Source organism: Lepisosteus platostomus, chromosome 4 (assembly GCF_059453375.1).
Source record: "Lepisosteus platostomus isolate fLepPlt1 chromosome 4, fLepPlt1.hap1, whole genome shotgun sequence".
Classification (NCBI taxonomy): Eukaryota; Metazoa; Chordata; class Actinopteri; order Semionotiformes; family Lepisosteidae; genus Lepisosteus; species Lepisosteus platostomus.
In genome coordinates, this window is record NC_142614.1 from 46,738,922 (window position 1) to 46,759,668 (window position 20,747).

The 20,747-nt window shown below is 36.7% G+C and overlaps 1 protein-coding gene across 1 annotated transcript in view; it reads left to right on the forward strand.

Annotated features, from left to right (window-relative positions):
• Positions 1-20,535, forward strand: part of LOC148673260 (uncharacterized) — a 33,000-nt gene extending 12,465 nt beyond the window's left edge. Inside the window, exons 9-18 of the mRNA XM_088629667.1 lie at positions 372-572; positions 741-883; positions 4,005-4,146; positions 6,427-6,475; positions 7,592-7,737; positions 8,683-8,856; positions 11,125-11,267; positions 17,588-17,732; positions 17,840-17,913; positions 18,645-20,535. Of these exons, the coding sequence (XP_088485793.1) occupies positions 372-572; positions 741-883; positions 4,005-4,146; positions 6,427-6,475; positions 7,592-7,737; positions 8,683-8,856; positions 11,125-11,267; positions 17,588-17,732; positions 17,840-17,913; positions 18,645-19,865 (2,438 nt within the window). The 3' untranslated portion in view covers positions 19,866-20,535. The remainder of the gene's footprint in view (positions 1-371; positions 573-740; positions 884-4,004; positions 4,147-6,426; positions 6,476-7,591; positions 7,738-8,682; positions 8,857-11,124; positions 11,268-17,587; positions 17,733-17,839; positions 17,914-18,644) is intronic.
• The last annotated feature ends 212 nt before the right edge of the window (positions 20,536-20,747 follow it).

Below are 20,747 nucleotides of genomic sequence, written 5' to 3' on the forward strand. Positions count from 1 at the left end.
TCAGTAGCAGCAAGAAAGTCAATATCCTGGTTTTCTGATGCAGGCATTGTAGTTTAATTTAGTATTTTATTTGTATGCAAATGGTTGCTTAACCTTGATTTAGAAATGTCATAATTGTGTTGTTAGATTACTTAAAGGTAATGCAGCAAAGTGTCAGAAATGGTGTCACAAAATGCTATTTTATGCTTTTTAAGAAGCAGTTTAAATGTTGTCTTTTTATTATTCAACTTTGGATTTTTTGTTTTATCAGAAAATGCACAGTATAATGTGTTTTTATAAAAAGATTCTCTAATTCTGCATATGCAACCAAAATTTATTTGTGTTCTGTGAAAATATTGTGGTTAACTATTATGATATTTTATTTTCCACAGATACTGAAGCATGTACACAGCAAATGAGAAATGTGACGGATAGAAAGCCTTCCTCTGCAAAACAACTCTCATGGATAACCATTAACAGAAGAAACCATTATGGGGAGACCATACTCTTTAAAGCTGTGCAAAATGGGGACAGAGATCTGGTCAAAGAGATTATAAAGGCTGGTGGCAAAGTTAATGTCACTGACTACGCAGGTACAAATTTAGCATCTTAAAGGTAGATGTGATAGTGTGAAAGAATCTCAGAATAATACAAAATGCAAACATTCATTGTATTAAAACGTAGTTACATGTCACATTCTTGCATTTATTTTGAACAGTAATACTGGATTATATTTATTATTCTAATTTAATGTGATGTAGGATGGACCCCACTGCATGAAGCCTGTTTATCTAGTTCCTGTGAAATGGCTGAAGAGCTGCTGAAACAGGGAGCAAACGTGAACTGTGGAGGAAGAATGGGCATGACACCCTTGCATGAAGCGGTCAACTGTGGAAACTATTGGGTATTTAAACAGCGTTTGTTGAATAATTGAATATTTTTTAACAAATTGTGATTGGTACACACTAGTGAGTGTCCTCCAGTACCACCATGTGCTACAGTAATTATTCAAAATAAGAAGTCAGCCATAAGAAACTATAAGGTTTTATTTTTTTAATTTAGTTTCTACTCATCAGTTTCTTGAAAATAAACGAATACATTTGGGAAGGTCTAGGGTGTGCTAAATTGCATTATTTAGCAGACAGGTATTTTGCATCTCTTACTTTGTAAAAACATGAGAATTGGAATCTTATTCCAGGTAGTGTTTGTGTTTGGAAATTTCTTGCAGCTGATAAATTGCATTATTTATAGTTTGATTTAGAAACTTTACGTTGATACAAAACTATTTAATATTTTAATAAAATATTACATTTATTTAAAAATAAATGTGTAGGTATTTGTATTGTATTTGTAGTTCCTGCTTAAGTGTTACCAGCATAAAGTGTTATAAATGCCATGTTAGAAAAATTATACTAGGATCCTGTATCAAATTAGTACAATGTCATGCTGAATATCTGATTGATAGCAGGAACTGAATTGTGCATTTTTTTCCTTGGCACTGTCAAGACCAGTTCGCCTTGGATCCTGCACTGTACATCCTTGTACCTTTACTTGAGAACTGCTGTAGTCTCACTCTAGGCATAGTGAGAGCTACTTTTCCTCAATTCTTTCTGACTGAGAGAAGAAAAGAGAAAAATAGCTTTATTTGCCATTTTCTCTCTTTTTTAATTCTATGTTTTCTTCAAGTGACCCTCATAGATTGGACTGGTGCTTGGACACCTTAAAAAGAACTCCAGTCTTGATTACTTTTGCCTTGACTGCCAAGTTCGGTGAACTACACTTGAGTATCTCAGTTGTTTGAGCATCTAGGAATTAGGAGTGGCACCTCAATCCTAGGGTTTGGAGCTCTAGCCTTTGCCCTTACTGTCGAGGACATTTGTCCTCCTTGTTGACCTAGACAGCAACCAATGTCACCATCTAACCTGGTCTCAGGGATCAATTACTTGATACCAGGAAAACCATCTACAATTATATAACCTCAAGCATACATGCTTCAACAATCCTCTAGAACTTCCTTAATACTGAGGAAAGCTCCTTGACCATGAGAACTCTTTGGTTGTGGAGATGACTGCTGTCAAGAACATCCCCTGCTCTATCAAACACAAAGACCTCCCAACCACATGGACAGCACCTCCTATCTTTCCAGCACAAATCCTAACCCCAGTGTAGGAGATCATGAGAACGGGAGCCCACGTTCTCGATATTGAGGATTTCAGCCTCGGTTTTTGGGAGCTCTGATGGGATTTCTTTGGGTTGCCAGCAGGTGGCAGCAGAGCAAAAGCCGTCTGACAGGTCTAGAAAGTGTGCTCAGATCAGCTTTCACAATATATGGAGAGAGCCAAGAAAGTGCCTTCTGCGTGGCTTGTCCTCCAAATTGTGAAAGCTGGTCTAAGCTCACTGCTCATTGGGACAGAATCCACAAAAATGATGAAATAAGAGATACATCACAGCATGGTGTCATCAAGATTCGGTTCTTCTTCTGTGGTTGGAGTGCTTTATCCTATCACAGGTCTATTTCTGTTGTTCGACAAGACATGTGCCACTGCTAACCTTCCCCCTATCCCTGTAAGTGAGAGACATGCTGGCTGAAATATGATGCTTTCGGGGGTTTCATAGGCTACAGTAGTTCTTGCTGTCTTTGCCTGCTTTTAAATATGTAGAATATGACTCCAGCAGCTCCCTTGAATTGGAGCTTAAAGGTTGTGTCAAGCCTGAACTGGGGTGCTCTGCCAGTCTGTCCCTTTGCTGTGATGTTTTTATTTCTGAACACTTATAAGCCAGTAGGGGATGTGCTTTGACAGGACTCTTCTAGGACTCTTCTATCTAGCAGCCATATCACCCTGCAACTCACAACTGGCAACCCACTGAAGCTAAGCAGGTGTGAGCCTGGTCAGTACCTGGATGGGAGACCTCCTGGAAAAAACTAAGGTTGCTGCTGGAAGAGGTGTTAGTGGGGCCAGCAGGGGGCGCTCACCCTGCGGTCCATGTGGGTCCTAATGCCCCAGTATAGTGACGGGGACACTATACTGTAAACAGGCGCCGTCCTTCGGATGAGACGTAAAACCGGGGGTCCTGACTCTCTGTGGTCATTAAAAATCCCAGGGCGCTTCTCGAAAAGAGTAGGGGTGTAACCCCGGTGTCCTGGCCAAATTTCCCATTGGCCCTTACCAATCATGGCCTCCTAATAATCCCCCTCTATGAATTGGCTACATTACTCTGCTCTCCTCCCCACTGATAGCTGATGTGTGGTGAGCGTTCTGGCGCACTATGGCTGCCGTCGCATCATCCAGGTGGATGCTGCACATTGGTGGTGGTGGAGGGGAGTCCCCATTACCTGTAAAGCGCTTTGAGTGGAGTGTCCAGAGAAGCGCTATAGAAGTGTAAGCAATTATTATTATTATTATTATTATTCTACCAAGGGGCACACAGACATGGAAAAAGTTCAGGTTGTTAAATTATAAAACAATGCATACACATTTTCTTAAACTTAATACTGCTTGTGGATTGCTTATGGACAGCAGTTTTCAAATCTTTCCACAGATTCTCAGTAGGACATTTCTTTGACTGGGTCACTCATGAACCTTAACTTATTTATATTGAAGCTACACCAGTGTAGATTTTGCCTTGTGCTTTAGATCATTGTCTTGTTGAAAGATGAATTGGTAACGCAATGTTAGGTTGAAAGCAGGATGTTCCAGTATTTTGTTCCATATATGTTAAGCTTCCCAAAGGCTGTTTCTACATCAAATCTAAAATCCAGCTGACTGATTAAACACTCCTTGAGAAATCATAAGCATTCTTGTTAGAACATGTGAACAGCAATGAATGTTAGAAAAATCAATACATTTTTACTGTAAATGTTTTACTGTAAAAACAGTGATACTTTGGGATACTTTACTGCATGTTAGGGGTTCTGTTTGGTACTGTACAGGGTCTCAGTATGGTGTTAGTATGCTGCCAAGCAGGTCTGCAAAGCCAGGTTGTGGAGATAGCACTTTTTTGCAATTACTTGTGCTGTCCTCTAGATGGTGCGGCTTCTCTTGCTTTATGGGGCTGATCCTTCAATTGAGAACGATGCTGGGGAGACTGCAATAGGACAAGCCACAGATGAGTTGAGGAAACTCATTGAGAAGTATTCACCCAAAGATAACAACAGATCAGAAAAAGGTTTGAAACTTACTTTACTTATATTCTAACACTTTCAACTCATAGAACATGCTGTTAGGCTTCTGTTCTTGAAGCCTCTTTACTTGTCAGTACTTTCAAATTTGTACTGTTAAAGTAAGTGCTCTGTTAAATGGTCTAATTAATGGGAAAAGGTGTATGTTATTGCCAAATGTCAGTTAAATTATGTTTTTCAGCCCCAGAACACTCATATATGAGAATATATATATACTATGCTTTCTGGAGATTCTGATGTATTTTTAACACTAGCAATCAACACAATCAATAAAAATGTTCCTTGTTATCATAAATATACAAGCTTTTTTTATATTTACATACTATACATACTTTATAAAATTTGCTAAAAGTATATGAAACACAAACAACACTCATTATCAACAACTGACCTACCTATTGAAGTTCAAGCCTATGTAGCATTTATTTTACATTATTATGTGTGCATTTCATTGTTATTACTGGAAAGGGGCAGTGTTTCTAAATTTTGCTCGCACAATTCCCTTTTAGCAGATTTTGTCCATTAAAGCAAAGTCCATTTAACTGAGGGTTTACTGTATTTGCCTCATTTCTTCAAGTAAAGATCTGATCTTTGATTAATGAAACAGTGAGCTTGCAGTGCATTTGCAACATCCCATATGCTTTTGTTGCAAAAGTCGAACCAGTTGCAGGTATCACAGTGTGCAGTCAGTTTCTGCAAACTGCGTTGAAACAGATCTGTTAATCTACAGTTTTAACCTACAATGGCAGCTTATGCTTTATCCTATAAAGGCTTGAATGCTATTGTTGGAAAATAAATTGATGCTCTAATTGATGATGCATTAATGAAGCCTGAATATAATTAGGAGTTGTATGTTGTAACATGAGGTTTACCATTATAAATTATAACTTCCCTTTCATTTATTTATTTTTACTTCTCTCCACTTGCACATCCACACACTGTACGCTGTAAAGCTATGAATGCCTTCTTAAAATTATATTGGTTGATCCTGCTTGGACTACTCCTTGGAGCTTTCACGTGAAGGCCTCAAAAGACAGAGTCAAAAGACATAATTGTGAAACATGAAATTGATGCCAACACAGAGGAAAGAGTGCAGTAGCTCAGCTTAGAATTGTAACCCTATCTATTAAATAGTATGGATTTTGATGTGGCATTTTCTTTCCAATTTGCCCCTCAAACTTCTCTGGGATCACAACTGCAATGATGGCAATGAGGTTGATTGTTCTGTAGGTGGGACTGTTTGGCTTCCAGCCTATTGCTGTATATCAACTCTCTAACCTTATCCAAGGGGAGTCACATTTACAAGACAGCATTCATTAAGCAGTTGATTTGCTGAATTAAGTACTGTAATGTGGAGCTCATTTAGGACTAGAATCTGAGCTGAAAAACACCTGTGTGATGAACTGTTAAGGACTTTTATTAATTATTTTAATTCTGTAGGTTATTGTTTGATTGATCAATAACTTACAGATGTTACCAGTTTTTAGAAACATGTGACCTACATGACTACAGTAGTTGAATTGGCTCTCTGAGACTAGGGTGAGAGACCTCCTTCTGGAGAGCATGAATAAATCACTCAAAGGTTTCCAGTACAGTAAGTGCTAGAAAAACACTAATCCCAGTGCAATGCTAGTTTTCTGTATGAAAATGTAACTTTGTCATGAATATCAGTAACTTATTCACAATGTGATTCATAATGTACTTGGAACGGACTTCATAAATTAGTCAGACCACCTAAAGTTTATTAAATAGCGCACATTCCACTTTTAAAATTGATTATGCGAGTGCCCAGGAAAAGCAGTAGTCTGAAATAAATTGCATTATTTTTTGCCAGAAAAACATTGACTTCATTATAACATTGCTATCACTGCTAAAGGGAAATTCTAAGGAAGAACTGAGGCTTTGTGTTTCAGTCAGATTTTTTATTTTAAAGTAGAATTAATGTTTTGAATTTTGCCACAGAATGTTGATCAGGTTTCTGAAAGATCACTTTTAAGTGTCAGCAGTTTGCTGATTATTTTCAATGAGGATAATCCATTCCAAAGCTGTGAAAAACCTGCTTACATGAAACAACATTTTAATACATTCAGATACACTTAATCTAATATATTAAATATAAAATTTCACCCATTCCAGTTCGTTTTAAAACAAATAAACAGTAGTTTTAATTAGCTGCTTGTTTTTCTTTAAAGACTTAACTTTTTTATGCCTTTCTCTGAGTGGATTAACACATGGCTTCTTGGCTTTTAATGTTGTTCATCTTCCAGGAAAAACAGACTTTTTTGAAGTACTTGGTGGAGAGGTGTGCAGCAAAAGGTGAAGTAATAAATAGCGTTTACTTTTCCATTTTGGGGAAGAAGTTCTTTCAGTATTAAAACTGTGGTGCAAAACTAATTTTAGAGTGTTGTGTATATAACACTACAATAACAAAAATAACTTCAAATGTGTTTTTACAAACTTTGTTATGACAGTTATCTTTAGTTTAAATTCCTGTAATCCACTGATGGTACTGTAATTCAGTTAAATCTGTTTTATTTAATATAAAACAAATCCTCAAACTGTAACTCGTTTTACCCTTCACACTCAGTCTTTTTATTATATGATTAATTACAGAATTACAATTCATTCACATATAAATAAGATTTGTGTAATCTGAAATTACTTAAATACAAAAGTAAAGAAAAAATCAGTTAATTCCCACCCAGTTTTATATAATTAGCAGATTCCAGCAATTAATTATAATTTACATGAAGGAACATTTTTGTAATAAATGTTACAATAAGGGCCTTCATGATCATGCACAGCTTAGCATTTCTGCCTCATAGCACTGGGGCCCTGTGTTCAATTCCTGGGGTGCTGTGTGGAGTTTGTATGTTCTCCCCATGTCTATGCTTGTTTGTCCTCCCGGTGCTCTGGTCTCCTCCCACAGCCCAAAAACAAGTGGTTTAGAAAATGGATGGATTGAAATCTAACAAATTACTCATTTACATTTGCTCATCTTGAAAGACTTCACAATACAAACAGCTCCAAGGTCGAAGTCAGTAGACAGCTACAGCGATGTGGTGTAGAGTAGTATTGACTAGAAATGGATGTTGAGGACCTGCTCTTTTTACTTTTTTCCATTTCTGTTTCGGCAACCCCCTAACCTGATACAAAAGTTTCTATTTCTGTGTGTTGATAACTGTTGTTTTCAACACAAGGAAAGCCCTAGGGTCACGATTCAGTTTTCTATGACTGCCTGGTGGCACCTGGTTAAACTCAATCTAGCCAGTACTGGATAGCTTCAGTTTTGCATCCAGGAAATAGGAATTAGGAGCTGAGCTCTACAGACAGGATTCAGCCAGGGTGACCCGGTGTGAAGATGTTACATTGAAGTTAAAGTATATTAAGTATAGTGATTCTAATATGATTGTGATATGCCTGTATTTCAAGGGAGACGGTAAACACTGATGGGACAGATCTGTGCTCTGCATCAGTCACTGATGGACATGGCCAGAGGACACAGGCAGACGCATACAGGGAATGCAGCAGCAGTGCTGCAGTTCCAAATAAGTCAAAGTCTCAGAAAAATACAGGAAGTAAGGTTTCTTTTATTTCCCTACAGTATGTCTTGCATATTGTTTTTAACTTACGAAGCCTTTGGCATACTGCCAGTTTGTAATCACTTATAATTGTTTTGTGCTATAGAAGACATTTGTATCACTTGTATATATAAAAATAGTACTCTTTTACATTTATAATGTATGGTACTGTAGATCCCCCTCTTGGATAGAGTGGCAGGGGGTCTCCACATAAGTCTCCACCGTAACTATCTTCCCTGGATAGCAGTGGCAATAACCTCTCTCGGTCAATTCTGGTTGGCCAGGTACGCTCATTAACCTACCAGTTACCAGGCCGCTACCAGTTTTATCCCGTTATAAGTCCTCTTTGACTGGTAGTGCTTAACAAAATCATTATTTCTGAATTGCCTCTTTAAATACTCATTGTCTTATTAAACCATGAGCGTCCATGAAAAGACAACCCCTGACTGTCCTAGGAACTGCATTTTATATGGAGCTAAAGTCACCAGATGCAGCCAATTTAGTGATTTCCCTGTGAGAAACCAAAGAATGTGATTCTCGTAATGAGATTACCCCTTGGGAATTCACCCGCGTTTCCAACCCCTGCTTTCCTACACAATGTTAAATTATTCTGACCAGTAACTCATAATATTTGTTTGCTACAGGAGAATAAGAATATTTTTTTCCAGTCCTGCATTCAAAAATGTACTTGTGTGTACAGTAAAAATATTAATTTTTTGTTAAGCAGACTTAGGACAATATCTCTATTGTTCTATAGTCCAGCTGATGTGATGAATAAGCTGTTTATTTTGGCAGAAGACAACTGCTATTTTCAGAATAAGGAAAACTTGTAGACTTATAGAGTATTTAAAAATTGAAAAGCTAGTTTTGTATGAAGAGACAGATGTGTTCAGTTATTTCTGTTTAGCAACTAAAAATAATATACACTCTCTTTATTTTTAGGTAACAGACAACCATTTAGAACAAAAACCGGGAAGAGTCTAGTTGTCACTTCCATAAACAGAAGAAATTATTTTGGAGAGACCTTGCTTCTCCGAGCCGTGCAGGATGGTGACACCCAGTTAGTATCTGAAATGCTGAAAGTTGGTGCCAGTGCCAACAGAGCAGACAATGCAGGTATAATGGATTACCTTTTACTTTCACAAGAGTTTTTTGTTAATGAAAATTTTATATTAGGACATTTATACTGGGTGGCACAGTGATGTGGCATTTTTGGTCCAGAGTTCAATTCTAGGCTGGGGTGCATTCTGTATGGAGTTTGCATGTTGTCACTGCATTTGTGAGGGGTTGCCATTAACTGCTACAGCTTCCTCCCAACCCCGAGGATCATGCTGCCTAGGTTAATTGACATCCCTAAATTGTCCCTTTGTGCTAGTGTGTTGCCTGTGATTCATTGGTGATCTGTCCAGATCCAGGATGCAGACCTACTTCACACCCTGAGTTTATGGGATTAGGTACTACAGACCTTTATTAGGAGTAAGTAGCTTTCTGGATAATGGATTGAAATTGATTTTTAAAATCATATTTACACCATTTTTTGTGGTGCTATTTAGAGGTAAAAAAGTTATTAAAATGTTTTAATAATGTTTTCAGTGTTTTCAGTGATTTCTTGACATGATTTCTTTATATTGCATTAAATTACTATGTTCAGTTTTATTTACATCCAGAATTTCTGAAGGCTGGAATTACATATGCTGCTGCTATGCAAATTAATTCAGCTTTTTAATGTCTGCAAAAAAATACATAACTATTGTTTACATTTGCGTGCAAATCCTGATTCACCCGCCATTTACCATGCAAACACAGTGTGCATGAATTATACACATAGCACAGGCCATATGAAAGGTCCAAGCCTAAGCTGGATCCATTTAAAATGTCCCGGTAAAGACCTTTCCCCTGTTTCAAAAATGCACAGTGTTCAGTGAAACATCTGCAAAACCTGCACTATTCAGGATCACAGTACAGTACTTAAGCAGGATGAAATCTAAAAAAATATTGGTAGATTAAAAACGGTACCACATAATAAACATTCAGGCTCTGAAATGGCTACGTAGCTCCTATTGTGCAGCAGAAGTTAAACAGAATGTTTTCTCTCAGTGTTATTTGTAAGTTGATAAGTATTTTGAGTTAATGATCGTGTAAGATTAAATACTTGGACGTGTGCTAGAAAGCAAGAGATTGGAGTTGTGTAAGTAATGACATACAAATTATTGCATAGAGAACGAAAAGCTGTAACCTTCAATGATTTTGTTTAGAATTCTGTTGAGTGTTTTTTTTTAATTGTGTAGAATTGATGAAAAACAGGTAAAAATGTTTTTAGTGTATTATAAAGAATAACTAAATATGTATCCTGGTTGTGCCACAGGTTTACAAAAAGAGAAATAAAATCCCTGAAGCTTTATGGTTCTATTTCTGGAAAATGACATGTAAATATTAGAATCCAGTATTGAGTAATAGGAAAGTCAGTGTGCTATGAATGATGTCATGCTTGTGTCTGAATCGCCAAGAGCTGCACAGATGATCATTCATCCCCAAGCTTGTGCTTATTCGGGGAGTTTTCAGGTTAAATCTCAAAACAGAAATTAGCTTTTAACATTCTTTTTAAACAATTTGGGACTGGGACAGGTAAATCATTCTGTACACACACATTTGGAATGTCCCAATTGTTTTCAAGCCTCAGCTGACAGCTGTGACATATGTACTGCTCAGGATGAATGAGGACCTGAGGACCACACATGCTAACATGCCCACCTGGTTGAGCCATTTATTATTGATCTGTGACTCGACGAGTCAGTCAGAAGCTTAGAAGACACTGACCAATTAATGCCCAATCGTGTTCAATCCATTATGAATATTATTTTGAATATTGAAATTCAAAATGTGATCCAATGTTAAAATTAATCTTAATCTCAGATAAATTTGAACTTGATGAGTGTGGGTTACATAAATTGAGCAGGCAACCTCAAGAAGATTATCTTTCCAACTGAATAACTGAATTAAGGAATTCTTGAATGCCCCTGTAATATCATATAATTAAAAAAAATATATGATACTTTAAGGGCGTCACGGTCATGTAGTGGTTAGCATTGCGGTCTCGCAGTTCTAAACCTGGGGGTTTCCTCCAAAAGTCCAAAGACATACTGGTAGGTTAAATGGCTTCTGGGAAAATTGGCCAAGGTATTTGTGTTTTTGTCTGTCTGCCCTGCCCTGTCCTGGGTGTATCCTGGCTTGAGCCTGTTGCTTGCCAGGATAGGCTCCAGCTCCCCTGCAACCTTGGATTAAGCAGCTAAAAAACTTGGATAGATGCATGGAACTTAAATGTGTTTCTTAAACAGCAATCTTCATGCATCAGAGCAATAAATGAATTGCATTTTTGTTTTTTAGGCTGGACTCCACTTCATGAGGCAGTTTCAGGAAATCATTATGAAATGGTCTTTGATCTTCTGAATGCTGGGGCCATTGTGAACTGCAAAGCAGAGCATGGCACGACTCCCCTTCAGATTGCTGTTCAAAGAGAAAATCATAAGGCAAGAATATTTTTTATATATACACTAAATTTCTAATCAATGTCTCTGTTCAACAACAAGCAACGTTTAACAACAGTCACTGAGTTATGCATCATCAGTAACTCAAACAGTTAACAGGTGATGCCTGTTTAACTTTCATGTCCATCTTGCAGTTTCATGATTCAATTTTACACACACGTAAATCATTCTTTTCTTCGGTAGGAAGGAAATGAACATAGTCGACAATATTGATGTTACAGTATATATTATTATATTATATAATAATGATGACAGTAATGCTGTTTAAAATATTATAATAATCTTAAACTCAGAGGGCAATTAATGTTTATTGCTACATTTCTTAAACCTTTCCTGACTAGTACTTATTATTTCCTGTAAATAATGAAGACTCAGTGGACCTCATTAACAAAAGGTGCACTTCATCACGCAAGAGCTCTTCATGAGTGAGGTTGATGACTGCCAATTACTCTAAAGGAAGGTAGGCAGATAGAAAACAAATACCAGAAACGAATAACCCATATACTAATCACCAGAAAATAGTTTAATCGACTGAAAAGCAGAAGATTCACAATTTTACATTAAACTTCAGGAACACAATGACAGTTAACACAGGTGGAAAGAACAAGGAAGCCAAGCAGAAGTCAAAAACAAAATGAAGCTTCTCTGTATTCTAATGTGGGCTACATTTCCACTTCTCCATTGCGCAAATTAACAATAATTAAATAAGAATGTTTTCTTGTGCAAGTTTTAGAGTTATCATCTTGGACTGTTTTACTGCAAGACGTGGTAGCTTTGTACAAGATCGTTGACCAATTAATGTAATGAATTGATCTTAAATCAGATCCCTCAACAGTATTTACGAGGTTTAAATCTTAAGAACAGAATTAGGCTTTCTGCCCGAATTAATCCCTGGATTTCATAATTCTGTTTCTTGAAAGAAGCCAGGATTTCAGCTTGACTGGGAACATGGTCCAGACACCCATAAGCCTTTGTGTAAAAGATGACTCATGTTCTCAGTTTTAAACACACTTTGACACACTTTGAGTTTTATTTAGTGTTCTGTGGTGTGTCTTACCCTGTTTATTCAAAAAAAAAGTCAATATGTTTGACTTTGTCGGTGCTCTTCAGGATTTTGAGTAACTGAGTTAGATTTCCTCATAGTCTATTCTCTTCACGATTCAGTTATTTCTGCCTGTCAGATGAGTGCTTTCTTTTAAACTGTGCAATATACAGTAGCTGGACACGCTTCACTGGATTGATTCTATAGCAGCAATATGTTTTACTGCTCAATTACAGTTGTATTTGTAACCCATTAAATTTGCTCTGTCACCATTTAGATCGTTATTTTTCCCAGAAAAGGTAGAAAGAAATGGTAAATGATCATGCAAATGATTAAATGTATTAACAGAGTGAGAAACATTTCCTATCTCCTGTCCTCAGAATTTTCAAATGTCCATTTTCATCATTGTGTAACATACAATTCAACAATTAAATGTCTGTGAAAGTTTTCCATCTCTTGCTTGCACTGAAGTATGCTCTATAAATTGTGCTTTAATATGAACGGAAGCTGGCAGAAGTTCATGTTAATTTAAAGTGGATCACTTTCATCTCTTTTGAAGTAAAGATACCGGTAAGACCAATAAATATGTTTGTATCCTTCTTAGCAATGAACATTCTGCCAAGGCTTTGAATCATATTATTAACAGCAATTATTATTATCTGTGCAAAGAGTTCTTGCCCGTTGTCTCTATTTCATGATCTCTGTCACAGTATGAACCTATAAATAAAAACATTTTTTCATTAAACATTTCATGGTGTAGATGTGAAGAAAGAACAATGTACGCAGCCTGTAATTCTAATGTACAGGGGCCTGCATTGAGCTACTTACAGCTGAAAAGTCAAAATTTTTATGCTAAAAAGTCATACAAGTTATCATGCTTTCAGCAAGCACATCTGTCAAAAATATGTAGCATGCAATTTTTTTTACAGTCAAATCTGTTTAAATAAACTGGATGCTTTTACACTTGTATCAGCTGCAAGTCTTGAGACAAAGGAATCCATTTTATCAGCAGTTGCCATTTACAGTACAGGGCCCGCCCTGCAACCCAACGTCCAACGTTCTGCATTCAATCTGACCTTTATTTCTCACAGGGCACTTTACTTTTCCAAGAATACCAGAAGAGTTTGTAGGTAATACTGTACCAGCTGTTCACTTTAATTAGATTAATGAATACAATCCCATAACATCCACTGTTGCTAGTGCAAGATGGTGGGAAATACAAAGACAATAATGAAGTCCAGAAAATGTCGCTTTTAACTGAATTGCTAATACTAACCCACAACTGATCAAGACGGCCACCCCTCTCTTTCTACTCAACATGGCACACCTTTTCTTCAAATACTTTAAGCACAATATTGAGAATTTTGCCTTCTGTAGAACACTGCCAACTAAATGGTTTTCAGGTAAGGCTGTTTGCTTATCAGCTAATATGATGCAAGATCCTGATCTACTGCTGTGTCAGTTGACACAGAATGGCACAGAATGCTGAAACAGGGATTTGGATGGTAAATATGCATTAGTCATTCTTTTAGCACCTGCAAAACAGCCTTCAGGAAAGCCTTCAACAAATCTGCAGTGTGTTTATAGTACACAGAAATCCGTCGTCAGGTCGCTCAGGTGTGGTGCTTCCTAAGATGCAGTAGGAAAACATGAAAAATAACCTTGTTTTTTTATATGGTTTATATTTTTTTTCTAATCAAAAATTTATTTTTTCTGTTTGAGGCTGTTTAAGAAAATTGATTTTACTAATAATGTGATGACGTTATTACAAACAATGTAAAAATACTCACTAAGTTTAAAATGCTAAATTAATATTAGGCTGGGTCATTTTCTGAGTAACATAACCTCATATATACTGTAGGCAAATATTTTGAAAAAAAGTCAGAGCCAACAGGGAGAGTCTATAGCTCAAACATATCCTAGGGGAGGCCTACAGGCTTCTGTTAAGAATTGGGACATTTCTATATAAATCGTTATTCTTTAAGGGGGAGTGCAACAGGTTGTGCTTTGTCCAAAATTGTGAGTAGGTGCCATTAGGGCATTCTGGTTTCAATATACATCTGCCATCTTGAATTTAGTAGTATACTTTTATCACCTGAGAACCACAAAAAGGTGAAGAAAGTTTTATGTGGGCTCTCATCTATCCCTATTATTAAATAATGTATAAATAATATTATAATTGCAAATTACAAGACTAATGTAAATGTCGCCACAGTAGGCTAATATTTTATTCTACAAAGTAAGCTTGGCAATTGGCAGTAATCACAATGTTTTATTAAAAACATAAAAAATAACATGTATAGAGAAAAGCTTCATAATGCAGTACCATACAGTAAGTGACCAGTTACAAAGGAGATAATATGGTTGCTTTGGTTTCTTCAGTCTGTCTAATATGACAGATGCAACATTGGTGGCCTTACATCCAAAGAAATGAGAAGTAGTCGAAGTGCTATTGCAGGTGTGTCAGCAGATCTCTCTACTGTCATCAGTGTAAATAATCTAAAAGCACATTCATGTATCTACATTGTTAACAGCAGTTAAAATACTCAGAGACGCTTTACTAACTAATAATCAATGGCATCATACAAACTAGGACTTCCAAAATGTATTGTCATATACAATTCTTATCAGTGAAGCAGTGTCACAACAGTCAGTCCGTCAGTATTTGTCATAATCCAAGGTTACATGGAAGCCAAAATCCACTACCGATGCAGTGTTCAATTCCAGTCATAACTTAATTTAAGTTATGATTTTCTCATTATAATTCTAATAATCATTGTGACGCAGATGCCTCATATAATAGTTTAACCTATTATCATAGTTTAAATAATGCAGTACATATTAAAACTTTCAATATGCAACATACCACCAGGAAAACACAGATTTGACAAAATCAGCTTTTCTTTTAAGGCAGTGTTGCATGACAGTCTTCCACGAAGAGCAAAGATGGCCCAGATATCAATTTTAGAGAGGGCTGTCGACTGGCACTTCGCCCAGTAACACCCTCCACACCCTCGTCTGCAAGCCTAGTTTTAACTGCACCATTCATTTAGGCCTGGGCGGTTTCTGTCCAATCAGAAATAGTCAGCTTTACATTTGTCCGGCTGTTCTGCTTGTACGGAAAGTATACTAATCTACTGAGACAGTCTGTTGTTCAGTGGGCAGTTTCAGTTTTTGCCCTGTTATATATTAAACAGATATAGGAGGCTAAGAGATGTGTGTATGTATTATGATGACAGCTTTTTCTGTTCTGATGTATGCAGCAAATAAACTTTTCTCACCACTTTTTCTCACGTACATCACAGATGTTTTACTACAGTCGTAATAATACCATGCCTTGCAGCGGAAGTGGTCAGTAACATGAACACTGTTAAGATGCAGTGTGCAATATGCAATTTGAGTGCTAGCTGGTACAGAAGCACAATATTGATATTGAGTGTAAAAGAATATGAACTGAAACATGAGCCGGACAATGACTTTGTGAGCTTTCTTTACCACAAGTGCTGAGTGCTTTTGGTTCACCAGTATAAAATCAATTGGTTCATCAAATACTGTTAAGTACAGTTTTAATGTCCACTTAATTTCACTTGAGCTTGGCAGGCCACTGGAGCAGTAGTCTGAAACCAGAGGGTATCAAAATCAGTCCAAATATGTGATGCAAAGTGATATGGGGGGCATCAAAATCTCTCTGGGGAGTTCTTCAGACATTTACGAACTGAGAAGCATTCTAGGCATGTCCAAGCATCAGATGTTTAAATATTTTATAGCAAACCACTATGGTTTGATATTTTTGTATATTTTTGTATCTGCTATATAAAAATCAATTTAATTTGAAAACAATAATAAAAGCATCATCAGCATGCCAAGCTATACTTTAAACAGAAGCTGAATTAAAGGAACAACTTGCATCATGTCTGTCAACACCAATTTTGGTCCATGTGGTGATAGAAATGGACTTTTTATTGTGGGGTTAGATGCATTTGATTTTTGGATCTCAAAAACAATAGCATGGAAGATTTGGGAAAAAAACTCAAATGTTTAGCACCATTTCTCACCACATGAGAGCCTTTTCAAATACCAGGTTAAGACTGTGACTTGCATTGTGGACATAGTGTCTATATTTAACGATTTCCCTTTGTTTTCCCATCATCCCTTTTTGGTGACCACTGAATGTGTTTGCTACATCATAGCCTTGTCCTTTCAAATTAATATTAAGGCCAGCTTGCAATATTGTTTTCTGTACACTTAGTTATGTTTTGATTGTGACTTTCTTGTACATTCATGTACTGTACCTAATACAGACAAGACAATTGCTTTCTACTACAAGAATATGTAGAGTATGGATTCAGAGCTGAAGTATTCAGAGTTTGAGGAAAATAAGGTATATTGTAATGAGAAGAAGTATTGAAATACAGAGTCATGGGAAAAAAATAATTTGCTATCTCCTAATGTGAAGAAAATTAAAAGAAATGCACTTCCCCTGGTTCATCAGGCAATGGCACCACTACTGAAATCAATTATGGCTTCAGCTGTCCTGAATACACAGACAAAGAAACTTTATATGCTGTACCCAAAATACTATTCCCCTTGGAATAGCCAGTGACACAGCAGCTTTTTCCTCTTTCTTATCTCAAGATAAAAGGAAACTTTGGCTCATTTTAGATTGTTCAGTCCATGTTCTGTTTGTCTATGTACTTCACTCTTACAATGATTTGACTTGAAATGGTCATGTCCCAACCACAACCATCCATTGTTCATGTGAGGGTGATTTAGACTCCTTCAGTCACATTGTTCCCTTCCTATCCCTCACCCCTGCCACCCTACCACCTCTCATGTTTCATGTTGCTTTTTGTAACTAATCATCTTAAAAAATCAGAAAATATGCATAAAGAGCTGATACTTAACATAATAATGAAAATAATTATGTACCCTTATCATTAATCACACTTCTGACACACATATATGCAATATACTGTATATGCTGATTAAAATATGTACCTAAATTTCCTTTCAATTCTAAATGCACAGTTGCTGGTGTATTTTTAATCATGAGTACAATTTTTATATTAATATGAAACTATTCTCTTTACATGGCATTGTAGTGTTTTCCTTTAGTTAATGTCATGCATGATTTTTTTTTCACATAAAATATTAGAAGCAAGGCAAAAGACAGATATTGTACAACGCAACTGGCAGAGCTAAATTTCAGTTTAACTCCCAATAGGATTGCCTCACCTTAAATATCTTATTTTTCTTTTAGATTATACAGCTTCTGTTAAGCAGTGCTGCTGATCCACTGTTGAAAGACGAGCAAGGGATATCTGCACTAGAACAAACAAATGAAATTTCCCTGAAGAAGCTTATGAAAAGTTATTTGTGCCCAGCTAAAAGAGAGTCGGAGTCAGGTCTCAACATTGTTTTCACTACAGCAAAACTGCTTTTACCTCTTATTGTTAAATAAATGTATAATGTCAGCATTACATTTAATTTGCTTATATGTTTAATGTTTTAGGGAAATCCCTGTTAAACAGCACTGATAATATAGAAAGCAGTGATGGAAAACAATTAACACAAAGGCAGAAAAAAGTGAGTACAAATCATAATTAACAGTCAAAAACTCATGTACAGTTCATGCATTTCATTTTCTTTTACGTACAATAGTATGGTCATGATTTACTAGCTATGCGTGGAATCCAGGAGTGTTTGAGAATTCATCAGTAATCCTCTAAGGGCAGTGATATCCTGGTTCTCCACCCAGGAGATTAAGTAGTGGAAAACAAGGAATTACAGCTTTAAGATTTCAATAACTTGCAGATAACAGAGGTGGCTACTGGGTGCTTATTTGTTTTTAAGTGGCTTATGCAATTTTTCTTTTTTGCAGAAATATAATTTTAAGATAATATATAGGGAGGCCACAGTGGTTAGTATTGTTGCCTCACAGTGCTGAGGTTCTGGGTTCAATGCTGAACCTGGAGTGCTATTTGTGTGAAGTTTGTAAGTTCTCCCCGGGTTCACGTGGGTTTTCACCATGTGCTCCAGTTTTCTCCCAAAGACATACTGCTAGGTTAATTGGCTTCTGGGAGTATTGGCCCTGGTGTAAGTGGGTGCATGTATATCTGTGCGCCCAGTGCCGGACTAGCATCCCATCCCAGATCGCCTTGCGCCCATTTCTTACCAGGACAGACTCCGGTTGTACCAACTAGCCATAGCTAATTATTGCTTGGGGTTAAAGATACCATGTTCATTTCCATACAGGCATTGTCTCTAATGAAGTTGTATGTTACATGTAATAATCAGTGGAATTCTTTGTGTTGCAGAGGAAGGAAGATAGTGCTGTCGTGCTGAAAAAACCTACTCCCCTCAGTGGAGCACAGAAAGTTGGAGGCAGTTGCTTTATAGAAGTAAAAGAGAAAGTTAACAGAAATGTAGGAAATAAACCCTGTAGATGGGAGTTAAGAAGTGGAAGTGTAAAACTGAAGGAGAAATCTGCAGACTCTAAACCCAGTCAGAAGAATACCATCACTATGGAATTGTCGATGCATCATGCAAAGGTTGACATGCAGCCTACAAAGAATATCTGTAGCGCTATAGGTTGTAAGGGGCCACCAGTTCCTTCAAACAGAAGGAAATCATGGCGGGACAGTGAGAATGGGAATAAGAATGTGAGCGACACATCCTCACTTTCGCCCACTCCCAGTCGATGTGAGCAAGACGAAAAAAGTGCACGAGAACAAAGGAAAGATTTGACTTTCAGCATTAAGGGGAAATTAGAGGTCATTCGCTCTGAAGTAGAAACAACAGGAGAAGGTAATGCTGGGCTTTGCAGCTTTACAAGCCAGCCAAGTATATGTGTGAGAGAGGAATCCATTAAAGATTGTGCTGTGGAACACACACTCTGTTCTGAAAGCAACAAAGCTGACGCGATAATTGACAAACAACTTGATTTAGCTCAGCACAGTGAGACCCCTAGTCCCTTGCCTGATGCATTTGCAATGAAATTAACCCCAGTAATCCCCTCAGGAAGTAAGAAGGGGAAAGAATATGAAACCGAATCTGCTCTGGATACCAAAGATCAAAAACCTTCAGAGGAAAACAGTGAGATGGCAAATGCAGATTATGGTTGTACAGACAGTGACTGTGAAAGTGATGATACCTTGGATTTCACTAAAAAGTTTTTTTTTTCGGATGACCAGTCAGATGATTGGTCAATCACGGCAACACAAGACTTTGTTGGAAAGAGAGAAATGAGAGATGAAAATGATAGCGATGACAATAGTGAAGGAGGATACACTAAAGAAAGAGATTACAAGAGTGCTTTTGGAATTTTACCTGTGACCTTTGAGCCACTAGATGATTTTAGTAATTCTGTGCTGGAGCCAATTTCACCATTTAGGCCTGTAGGTCTGAATGGTTTACAAGATGAAGCCAGTGATAATGAAACAGATACAGTTAATGATAAATCTTTAACAAGTAGGCAACCAGTTGAATTGTCTGTAGCTCCCAGTACTAGTCAAACCTATGTACTGTTATGGCACTAGCATCCTTCACTTACAATTAATAATAAATGTTCAGGATTAATTCAGTAAAAACATCCAAACTGTAATTACTGATTATATGGTTACGAGATACTCCCTTGGAAACCTCCTGCAGAGATTGACTGTTGCAAATACATTTTCTTTAAAATAATTATTAGTTTTTCCACTTAAAAAAAACTCTAATTCTTTTGTCTTCAGCTAAAGTATTTTTGTCACATAGGTAAGGTTTAAGTCATGAAGAAGACTTGTCATTCTCTAAAAAGATTAATTTTGCTTCTGCACATATTACATGATATGTGACTTATGCTGTAACCTAAAAAAAATAATGTTCAGAAATGTGTTCATGTGTTGGTGGTTTCAGATGTAATGTAGTTCTGCATAAAGCATTATGCATATGTTTACTAAAACCTATTACTTGTATGTTTACTAAATGTGTTTTTTTCTTAAAGCAGTTAAAGGAACCTGTTAAAGCGTTTGTATATTGTACTGCTGCAGTTTTGTAAGCTATAGTATTTTATATTATTGAAAAAGTGAATAGAAATTTCATATATTGTATCTGTGGAAATGATTCTGGTTATTCGTATTTTTTGTCCATTACCCTTTAGTATTCCGAAAAAAAATGTTACTCAGGAAAATGTTGACTGTTCAATGTATTAAAATTTATAGCATTGAATTTTTACAGTAGCCATTTTTTCTATTCAAGCATGAATATTCTCTTTTATATTTCTAATGTATCACTATTCACAAGTCTATTAGAAAAATATGTATGTGAATAATGTTTCCAGTAAACAGAAGGCAAACCATTGAATAACTTTGCAAATGGGGTGCACAGTATACTTTCCTGTTGTTTAGGAAGGTGCCAGTCCATGAATTAAACTTAAAACA